The following is a 10,567-nucleotide window of genomic DNA, read 5'->3' as shown; positions in this document are numbered from 1 at the left end:
ATAACTGTTAATAAATTTACATTTTTAACCAACACAAGTTATGTGAGTTCCTTTTCTTCATTTATAACTGCCTTTTAATAGTTGCCTATATTCGTGGTATGACTGCAAAATTTTCCCTAGTGCATCCTGGTTTAGTTACCAGCCTCCAATATGATCCCATAACATGTCACCTCTTCCAATCTCCACCCCTTTCTGCTTTCCCGGAGACTGTTCCGTCTGCAACTCATTGGTTCATTCATTCCTTCCCACCTAAACCATACCATCCCCAGGTAGTTTCCCCTGTAACTGCCGGAGATGTGTGTAGGAAACAACTGCAGATGCTGGTTTAAATCAAAGGTGGACACAAAATCTGGAGTAACTCAGCGGGACAGGCAGCATCTCTGGAGAGAAGGAATGGGTGACGTTTCGGGTCGCGACCCTTCTTCAGACTTAACACCTATCCTTATACCTCCCCCGACGCATCCATCCTGGGACCTCAGTAGCCCTTCCAGCTGAGGCAGATGTTCACAAGCACCTCCTCTATCCCATCTCCCATTCCACTATTCCCGATGTGGCATCCTGCACATCGGAGCGACCGTTTCACCAAACACTTGCGTTTTGCAAGTTCACCAAACACCTACTAGATCTCCCAGTTGTTAACTCCCCTTCACATTCCCATACTGACTTTTCTGTCCTGGGCTGCCTCCATTGCCAGAGTGAGGCCACATGCAAACTGGAGAAACAGCACCTCACATTCTGCTTGGGCAGCTTACAACCCAATAGTATTAACATTGAATTCTCCAATTTTAGGTAACTAACCAAACTCCCCCCTCCCCCTTTCTTTTCCTATTCCCTCTCCCCTGTGCCCCACTTGGACTCGAACCTAATTCTCCCCTCTCCCTTCCACCTACATTTCTTCCTTTAGCCTCACAATTCGCAACCCTTCAATAATTCTGTCTCACATTGCCTGTCTTTTTCCACTCTGGCCCGTGTCCAACCATCTGGCTGTCAAAATCTGCATCTACCTATTACTTCCCAGGCTTTGTCCTGCCTCTTCTAGCCACCAACAATGCCACAAAACACACAATGTCACCAGATGTCAAGAGAAATTAGTTAAAAGACGAAGCGGACATAAATACCAAAATCACAAGTAGAAAGGACATAAAACCACCAGCCAGGTACAGTGATCCAGATAACATGAAAAAACAGTAAACAAACTGAATACACAGAATTGAACGAACAGAACTGTTATGTCCAACAAATTATTTAAATGTAAACATTTTTTTATGAAGGGGGTGTGTGTTACAATTGAAACTGTCTGAAGAAAACATCCCGACCCGAAACGTCACCTAGCCATGTTCTCCTGAGATGCAGCCTGACCCGTTGTTACCAACAGGTCCCGCTATGGGATCTTTGGTTGTTTCTGCAGCACTTGGTGTATTGTTGATAAACCAGCAACTGCACTTGGTCCTCCAGACACCGCGCCCTCTAACGGTGGGGGGGGGAGACTTGGTCCTCCAGGCACCGCGCCTCTGACGGTGGGAGGAGACTTGGTCCTCCAGACACCGCGCCATCTAACGGTGGGGGGGAGACTTGGTCCTCCAGGCACCGCGCCCTCTGACGGTAGGAGGAGACTTGGTCCTCCAGGCACCGCGCCCTCTGACGGTGGGAGGAGACTTGGTCCTCCAGACACCGCGCCATCTAACGGTGGGGGGGAGACTTGGTCCTCCAGGCACCGCGCCCTCTGACGGTGGGAGGAGACTTGGTCCTCCAGACACCGCGCCCTCTGACGGTGGGAGGAGACATGGTCCTCCAGGCACCGCGCCCTCTAACGGTGGGAGGAGCGCTGAGCCACGTGCTGCCGCAGTCTCATCGAGTGGAGCTGCAGCGGAGATGCCGACTTTTGTCCTCAACACGAATCTGAGTCGCTCCAACATCCCGGACGTGCTGGGAGAGCAGCTCACCAGTCTACTGTCCAAAGAGCTGGGCAAACCGCAAGAGGTAAGCAGGTAGAGGCCGGTGCCGCAGTTACCCTCCCTCCTCGGCCGCCTTCAGTTCAGCGCAGTGACTGAATCCGTGGGTTGGGCGGGCGGGCTAACGGGAGTGAGCGTGGTATGGGGATTGGAGGGAAATGGGTGGGGTGGAGGGAGAGAGAAGGAGGGGGGCTGGGTGAGGGGAATGGGTGGGGTGAGGGAGGGGGGGACGTAGGATTGAGCGAAGGAGGGGGAAGTAGGATGGAGGACCTGGGTTGAGAGTAGGAAGGAAAGTTTGATAGAACAAAGGGTGGTGGAGGGCGGTCAGCAGAGGGGGAATAGGGAGGTGGAGGGTGATGGAATTTAGCGAGGGGGGAGGAAGTGTAGGGGAGTGTGTAGTGTGTAAGGTTAGGGTATGGAGGGTGAGATGGTGCAGGGTGAAGGAGACCATGGTTTGAAAGTTGGAGTGAGTTGGGTGGACAAAAGCATTGTAAGGTGTTTGGTTGATTGTGGGCGGGTGAGAAATGTAATGACTGAATGTGTGAGGGTTGTTGCAGGAATGAGGGGTGAAGTAGGGTGATAAAGTTTCACTTGCACACTTTTGCCAGCATGTTTGTGTTTCCCGATGTCCCTGAGAATATCAGCCCCTCCCTTCACCAGGTGTTTAAACTGATTAGCCATTTCCCAAATTTCTAGGAAGAATACTTTTGGGCTTTGCCAGACACCCACTGGGGAGCAATTTTTTTTATAACTGCAGATGTTGGAAATCCAAAACCAAAGTGGAAAATGCTGGAATTACTTAGCAGCAAGGCCTTGCTGTCTATGGAAGCAGAAACAGAGCGAATGTTTCACGTTGAAACCCTTTGTCAGAACTGAACAGGAGACAAAAGAAGCTTCTAAAAACTGTATGGAATATAGGGGAGGGGAGATGTCTCGGATAGAGTAAAAACTGGCAATGATCTTTAGTCCCAAGGTGGTGAATCTGGAATTATTTGCCACAGATGGCTGTGAAGGCCAAGTCAGGGGCAGAGATAGATAGATTCTTGATTAGTACAGGTGTCGGAGGTTATGGGAAGAAGGCAGGAGAATGGGGTTAGGAGGGAAAGATAGATTAGCCATGATTGAATGGCGGAGTAAACTTGATGGGCCAAATGGCCTAATTCTACTCATTATTCCTATGACCTTATAAACCAGGTTATCAGGTCAATGAATGATTGAGAACAGTTGGAGGGTTGAGTCGTTGAGTTTATTTTTGTACGCGCAAGGACGGTGAGGTCCAGGTACAAAGAAAATCTTGGTCGCAGTGTCACTTAGTTTAGTTTATTGTCACGTGTACCGATGTACATTATAAGCATTTTGTTGCATGCTATCCAGTCAGTGAAAAAACTATACATGATTACAATCAAGCTGTCCACATCGTACAGATATGTGATAAAGGGAATAACGCAAAGTGCAAGTATGTAAGACACTGAAAGAGAAAAAGTGCATAAATAAGAAATTAGTATAGAACACTCTTAGAAAAAACAAGCAAGAGTTGATCTGCGGTGTTCCATTAGCGAGGTAGGATTAAGGATGTTCAAGTTCAAGTGAGTTTATTGTCATGTGTCCCTGTATAGGACAATGAAAATCTTGCTTTGCTTAAGCACACAGAAAATAGTAGGCATTTACTACAAAACAGATAAATGTGTCCATATACCATGATATAAATATATACACACATGAATAAATAAACTGGTAGTGCAAATAACAGAAAGTGGTTGCTAATAATCAGAGTTTTGTCCGAGCCAGGTTTAATAGCCTGATGGCTGAGGGGAAGTAGCTATTCCTGAACCTGGTTGTTGCAGTCTTCAGGCTCCTGTACCTTCTACCTGAAGGTAGCAGGGAGATGACTGTGTGGCCAGGATGGTGTGGGTCTTTGATGATACTGCCAGCCTTTTTGAGGCAGCGACTGCGATAAATCCCCTCGATGGAAGGAAGGTCAGAGCCGATGATGGACTGGGCAGTGTTTACTACTTTTTGTAGTCTTTTCCTCTCCAGGGCGCTCAAATTGCCAAACCAAGCCACGATGCAACCGGTCAGCATGCTCTCGACTGTGCACCTGTAGAAGTTAGAGAGAGTCTTCCTTGACAATCCGACTCTCCGTAATCTTCTCAGGAAGTAGAGGCGCTGATGAGCTTTTTTGATAATTGCGTTAGTGTTCTCGGACCAGGAAAGATCTTCAGAGATGTGCCCGCCCAGGAATTTGAAGTTCTTGACCCTTTCAACCATCGACCCGTTGATATAAATGGGGCTGTGGGTCCCCCTCCTACTCCTTCCAAAGTCCTCAATCAGTTCCTTGGTTTTGCTGGTGTTGAGGGCCAGGTTATTGCGCTGGCACCATATGGACAGTTGCTCGATCTCTCTTCTGTACTCTGACTCGTCCCCATCAGTGATACGCCCCACAAATGTCGTCAGCGAACTTGATGATGGAGTTCGCACTGTGGTTCGCTACGCAGTCATGGGTATAGAGTGAGTACAGCAGGGGGCTGGGCACGCAGCCTTGAGGTCCTCTCGTGCTGATTGTTATTGAGGCTGACACATTTTCACCAATACGAACAGACTGTGGTCTGTGGACGAGGAAGTCGAGGATCCAGTTGCAGAGGGATGCGCAGAGACCCAGTTCTGCGAGTTTGGTAACCAGTTTGGAGGGGACGATTGTGTTAAATGCCGAGCTGTAATCAATGAATAACAGCCTGACATATGAGCTTTTGTTGTCCAAGTGGTCCAGTGCGGAGTGGAGGGCCAGCGAGATCGCATCCACCGTTGATCTGTTGTGGCGGTACGCGAACTGCAGTGGGTCCAGGTTTTTGTCGATGTGCAGCCTGAAGAAGGATCTCGACCCGAAACGTCACCCATTCCTTCTCTCCAGAGATGCTGCCTGTCCTACTGAGTTACTCCAGCATTTTCTGTCAACCTTAAGGTTGTGCAGGTTGGTCCAAGAACCTGATAGTTGTAGGAATGTAGCCATTCCCAAACCTGGTGGTGTGGGACTTAAAGCTTCTGTACCATCTGCACGGTGGTAGCAGTGAGAAGAGGAATTGGACAACCAATCTGCAGCCTTTTGTGTTCCTGTGCGTTGGAGTTGCTGCACCAGGCCAGTCAGGATACTCGGTTGTTAGAACGTAGATAATAGAATGTAGGCTTTGTGAAATGCAGAACAAAAGACTTGGCCAGCAGGACAGCTTGGGCATTCCGCTCCCAGAGTGATAAACAAAATGAGCTGAGCTAATCTGGCAGATGGACAGCTGATACAGACTAAGACATTGTTACTTTAAGTTGCAGAGCTCATTACTGATTCCATGAGTCTGCAAGCTGCCCAGATGGAAGACAGGGTGCCATTTCTTAAGCTTGTATGGGGTCTCACTGTGAGCGTACAAGAGGCCACAGATCTCTGATCAGAGTTGGATGGGGAGTTAAAATGTCAATGGTTCCCAATGTGTAGTGCTGTGTAGTGTAAGAAATAGTTTCCCTGAAAGACGCAAGTAACTATAATAGTTCCACTGAAATGCCTGTGGATCTAGGGATGCCCCCAGTGTGCTCTGTGGATGTTGCAGGCCGTGCAGCAGGTGTGGATGTTAACTGATGGACGCAGGTTAATTCTGCTGGGAGTATCGATAATGTCACTGGGTATGTTGGTTTCTCCTGTCTGACGCGATAGCCCATGAACATCTTGCAGCAGACTCGGCCGGCATCTCTCCTGGCCTTGTCCTGGACTCTCTCTCTGAGGGGATCTACGTGAGCGGGGAACGAATTCCACCACTGGTACAGATGTACACAGTGTTCATTGTGAGAAGGCAGATCTGAGAGATGCTGGCTTTAAAGGGACCTGCCCGCAAAGGTCCATGTTACTATCATCCCATTTTACACCAGGGCTTTTTGCCTGTTGTTGGTTGATGTTCCCCTGGTGCAGACTCTGACTTGCTTGGCTTGGAATATCACAGATCAACTGAATAAACCCCAATGGACAAACCCAGGGAAAATCTGTGCTCCTCGTTGTGCCCCTTCCTGCCATGAGCAAAATCTATCCCAGATGCATTGGGATAGAAGCTGCCTGATACATCAAAGACTGCCTAGCTTCATCTACACACTCCTCCTTCCACCACCTCCCATTTCAACAAGTGCACCATATGTTCTCCTTGCTCACTTGTACCATTTTGGAAGAGATACAGGAATTTGCAAACTCAGATGTCCAAATTTAAGAACAGTTTCTTCCCCCTCCTATTGACCTCCTGAAAAAAACATGCCCTTCCTGCAGATGCAGCCACGTACCTCTACCTCATTTGGTTATTCTTCATTATACTTGAATATTTTTGGCACTACAATCTTGCGCTATCTTGCTGTTTTGTACTCGTATTTCTTGCTTTATCATTACTGCGTGTATACTGTTTACTCTGTGAGATTCATTGTGAACAAGGAATTTCCTTGCACCCTGATGCATTTGCCAATAAATTCCTCTGAATCTGAACAGTGACCAGTCCCACGCATGCATCTTGTTTGCTGTAGAAATACAGTGCTTCACTTGTGCTTCGGATGTGGTGCAGTGCCTGACCTACTTCAGGGAGCAGCTGATTATCCTTGGCTGAATGCTGGGAGCGGCTGCTTGACTTCCCCTTGTCTGTCACCGGCCACAGCTGTCTAGTTACATCCAATCCATGCCGATACCACAGATGTGCAGTCTGATTGGTGGTGATGTTGTGCCAATGCAGGGCCCTGCCACTCCTCCCCACTGTTGCAGCACTGCAGCAGCGCATGGCTAAAGCCCTGAATGATAAAACATGCATTCTCACATCACCCGAAGTGAGAATATATGAACAGAAGTAGCAGTAGGTCATTTGGGCCCCTCATATCCACATCATCATCATTCAAAAAGAGCACATCTTTGACCTCATTGCCATTTTCCAGCAATAATCCTAATTCCTTACTATCAAAAATTCTACCGATTTCTCCCTCGTTCTCAAAGCCCTTTAGGATGGTAAATTTCAAGGGTTTACTGCTCTGTCTGTGAAGAAATTGTGTGTCATCTCAGTCGTGATTCTGACTGCTTATTTTGGTGTGGTTACCTACACAGTGGGTGGAAATATCTGCACATGATTAACCTGCGGGAACTTTCTCATTCCCAAAGAAAGGTGCTGAAATTCCAGAATGGTGAGTTGATAAATTCTGTACGGAAAGATAACTTTTGGTGAGACAAAGATCTGCGCCCATGGAGCCAAGATAGGCAAGTCAAGATAGTCGTGCATGCACATTGAACACGAGGACAGAGTTAAGGGGCTGAATGGTCTGCAGTGGTCTACCTAATGAACTTTCCTTCTTCCTCCATCCCAGAGCATTGCCTCTATGCTGCCAGGGCTGTGCATGGGTTAGAGTCTGCAGTTTAAATGCCTGTGGGGACATTGGCATTGTCAAGCTCAGCTAACGGGGCAAGGCAGTGTGGTTCAGTGTGGAGCAGGAGACCAGGGTGGGAGATGAAGGTGATGATCAATATAGGGTGTGAGTGTGGGACGAGACAGCTATAGGGTTAGAAGTGGTCAGTATAATTGGGGAGGGGGAGCGTGACAGGAGTGAGATCAGTGTCCATGATCGAATGATCCGAGGTCATGCCGGGGGTCCAGGAAGAAATGGGGCTCATGGCAGGTTTTCCTCTGGATCGTGTTGATGCATCTTACTGTGGAAATGCCCTTGTCCTGTGGGCTCTCACTGTACTGCAGTTGCGTGAGCTGAGAGCTTGGAAGTCACAATGTGCTCTGTGTGTTTTGCAGTACATAGCAGTGCACATTGTGCCCGACCAGATAATGCACTTTGGCGGATCCACGGAGCCCTGCGCTCTTGCCACTCTCTCCAGCATTGGCAAAATTGGTGCCAAGCAGAACAAACAATACACGCCCCTGCTGTTCGACCTGGTGAACAAACACCTGCACATTTCTCCCAAAAGGTAAGGCTCTTTGCATGGGTTGGATGAGACTGAATGTGGCAGCGAGTTTCTCCTCACTGAACGGTTATTCCTTGCACTGAATCTGGGAGAATATCTGCAGCTTCCTGAGCGCGCACTAGTCGAGAGTTCTGCTTTCAGTCCAATAGACAATAGGTGCCGGAGTAGGCCATTCGGCCCTTCAAGCCAGCTCACTATTCACTGTGATCATGGCTGATCATCCACAATCAATAGCCTGTTCCAATCTTCTCCCCATATCCCTTGACACTGCTATCTTTAAGAGCTCTATCTAACTCTCTTGAAAGCCTCCAGAGATTTGGCCTCCACTGCCTTCCGAGGCAGAGAATTGCACAAATTTACAACTCTTTGTGAAAAGGTTTTTCCTCATCTCGGTTCTAAATGGCTTACCCCTTATTCTTAAACTGTGGCCCCTGGTTATGGACTCTCCCAACATCGGGAACATGTTTCCTATCTCTAGCGTGTCCAAACCTTTAATAATCTCTTATGTTTCAATAAGATCCCCTCTCATCCTAAGTATAAAAGCCCAGCCACTCCATTCTATCAAAATATGACAGTCCCGCCATCCCAGGAATTAACCTCGTGAACCTACACTGCACTCCCTCAATAGCAAGAATGTCCTTCCTCAAATTTGGAGACCAAAACTGCACACAATACACCAGGTGTGGTCTCACTAGGGCCCTGTACAACTGCAGGACCTCTTTTCTCCTATACTCAACTCCTCTTGTTATGAAGGCCAACATGCCATTCGCTTTCTTTTCACTGCCTGCTGTACCTGCATGCTTACTTTCAGTCCAGTTAATCATCTCAAAATAGCAGAAAACCCATCACAATTAAAAGGTTTAAGGATCAGCCATGGCTTCAAGGAAATAGCCCTGTTGGTCATGGGGAATGCAGGGGACAGGGCAGGGGTGGTGCTGTGGTTTGGAAAGTGGTAGCAAATAGCATATCTTAGTTTATTGAGTTTAGTTGAGAGATACAGCGTGGAAACAGGCCCTTCAGCCCACCAAGTCCGCACCGACCAGCGATCCCTGCACATTATCGCTATTCTACCACACAAGGGACAAATTACATTTATACCAAGCCAATTTACGTATATACCTGTACGTCTTTGAAGTATGGGAGGAAACCGAAGATCTCGGAGAAAATCCACGCGGTCACTGGGAGAGTGTACAAACTCTGTACAGGCAGCACCAGATTTAATTTTTGATCCCACCCTGCTTTAGTTGTGGAGGCATTCTTGTCTGGGATGTTTTCTAATTTTTTCTTTGTCTGGTTTACAGGATGTACATCGTCTTCCAAAACCTCGATGCTTGTGATGTTGGTTGGAATAAAACCACCTTTGCCTAGGTTGTGATGCAAACCAACCCCCGTGATAGTTCCTGTAATAGTTTTGTTAGTTGTGTAGTACTAATAGCTCACGGGCTGCCGTGAGATTCTCTACATCATGTCATTAATTTATATTAACAATAAATTTAAATTCAGCAATTGTCATTTGTGTATTTATTGTAAAGTGTCTTTTTATCTCAAATTGCTTGCGCACTAAGTATTTCTATTAGGTTTTAAAACTGTATGAATGTTACATCTGCAGTGTAAGTGATTCAGGGTGAAACTACTGCAGTGCTCATTACTGCACGGTGTTAGCATAAATATTCTTGAATTGATTGATTGATTGAATTGATTGAATTGAAATGATTGAATACCTTTATTGTCATTCAGACCTTACGGTCTGAACGAAATTTCGTGCCTGCAGTCATACATACAATCATACAATAATAAACAACAATAAACACAAATTAACACCACCACAGTGTATCCTCCAAGCACCTCCTCACTGTGGTGGAGGCAAAAATCTTAGGGTTACTGTCTCTTCCCTCCTCTTCTCCCTCTGCGCTGAGGCGATTCCCCACCGGGCGATGGTACCGACAGTCCCGCGGCTCACCGAACCCCGCAAACGGGCCGGTTCAAACACCGCGGCCCGGGGGTGGTCGAAGCTGCCGCCCTCCAGTCCAGCGTACGCAGCCACTGGCCCGCGGCTGAACCCCGGACTCAGGTCACCGCCTCAGAACGCCGTCCCAGCCACCGGAGCACCGTTCCAGCCCCGAGCCGAATCGCCCTCACGTGAGTACCGTTCTCCCTCGGGCTGGGCCACTCCGACGGGAGTGCCGTTCTCCCTCGGGCTGGGCCACTCCGACGGGAGTGCCGCTCCTCCCTCGGGCTGGGCCACTCCGACGTGAGTGCCGTTCTCCCTTGGGCTGGGCCACTCCGACGGGAGTACCGTTCTCCCTCGGGCTGGGCCACTCCGACGGGAGTGCCGTTCCTCCCCCGGGCTGGGCCACCCTCACGGGAGCTCAGGGCGAGTCCTGTCAGCTGCCTCCAGAGTCCCGAGGTCGCCAGCTCCGCCATTAGACCTCAGTGTAGACGGAGGCAGAGAAGGGGGATACGACAAAAAGCAATCTTTGGTGTGAAAATTTAGAATGGATATAAAATAAGTTACAAAGCAAGCAACTGAGAGGGAGAGGACGCATACTAGGGGGGAGAGTGCTGTGAGGCTCTGAGTTGCGGCTACAGTTATGTTTTTTCCATTTTTGATTTAAATTCAATGTAAAGCGGTTACTTCACAAATGGT

The 10,567-nt window shown here is 48.2% G+C and overlaps 1 protein-coding gene across 1 annotated transcript; it reads left to right on the top strand.

Moving 5' to 3' along the window:
- Nucleotides 1-1,790: 1,790 nt before the first annotated feature.
- On the top strand, nucleotides 1,791-9,430 carry mif (macrophage migration inhibitory factor). The gene is made up of 3 exons (XM_033043475.1): nucleotides 1,791-1,980; nucleotides 7,751-7,923; nucleotides 9,222-9,430. The coding sequence occupies exons 1-3, from the start codon at nucleotides 1,873-1,875 to the stop codon at nucleotides 9,286-9,288; spliced, it is 348 nt and encodes a 115-aa protein (XP_032899366.1). The 5' UTR covers nucleotides 1,791-1,872; the 3' UTR covers nucleotides 9,289-9,430.
- Nucleotides 9,431-10,567: the final 1,137 nt, after the last annotated feature.

The sequence above is a fragment of the Amblyraja radiata genome, chromosome 25 (assembly GCF_010909765.2).
Source record: "Amblyraja radiata isolate CabotCenter1 chromosome 25, sAmbRad1.1.pri, whole genome shotgun sequence".
NCBI classification, from domain to species: domain Eukaryota; kingdom Metazoa; phylum Chordata; class Chondrichthyes; order Rajiformes; family Rajidae; genus Amblyraja; species Amblyraja radiata.
Note: the sequence above shows the minus strand (reverse complement) of the source record. Positions and strands in the feature narration are given on the sequence as shown.

Coding starts and splice junctions, on each gene's coding strand:
- mif (XM_033043475.1), top strand. CDS start 1,873: ATGCCGACTTTTGTCCTCAACACGAATCTGAGTCGCTCCAACATCCCG. Junction 1,981..7,750: donor AGCTGGGCAAACCGCAAGAG/GTAAGCAGGTAG, acceptor TGTGTTTTGCAG/TACATAGCAGTGCACATTGT. Junction 7,924..9,221: donor CTGCACATTTCTCCCAAAAG/GTAAGGCTCTTT, acceptor TCTGGTTTACAG/GATGTACATCGTCTTCCAAA.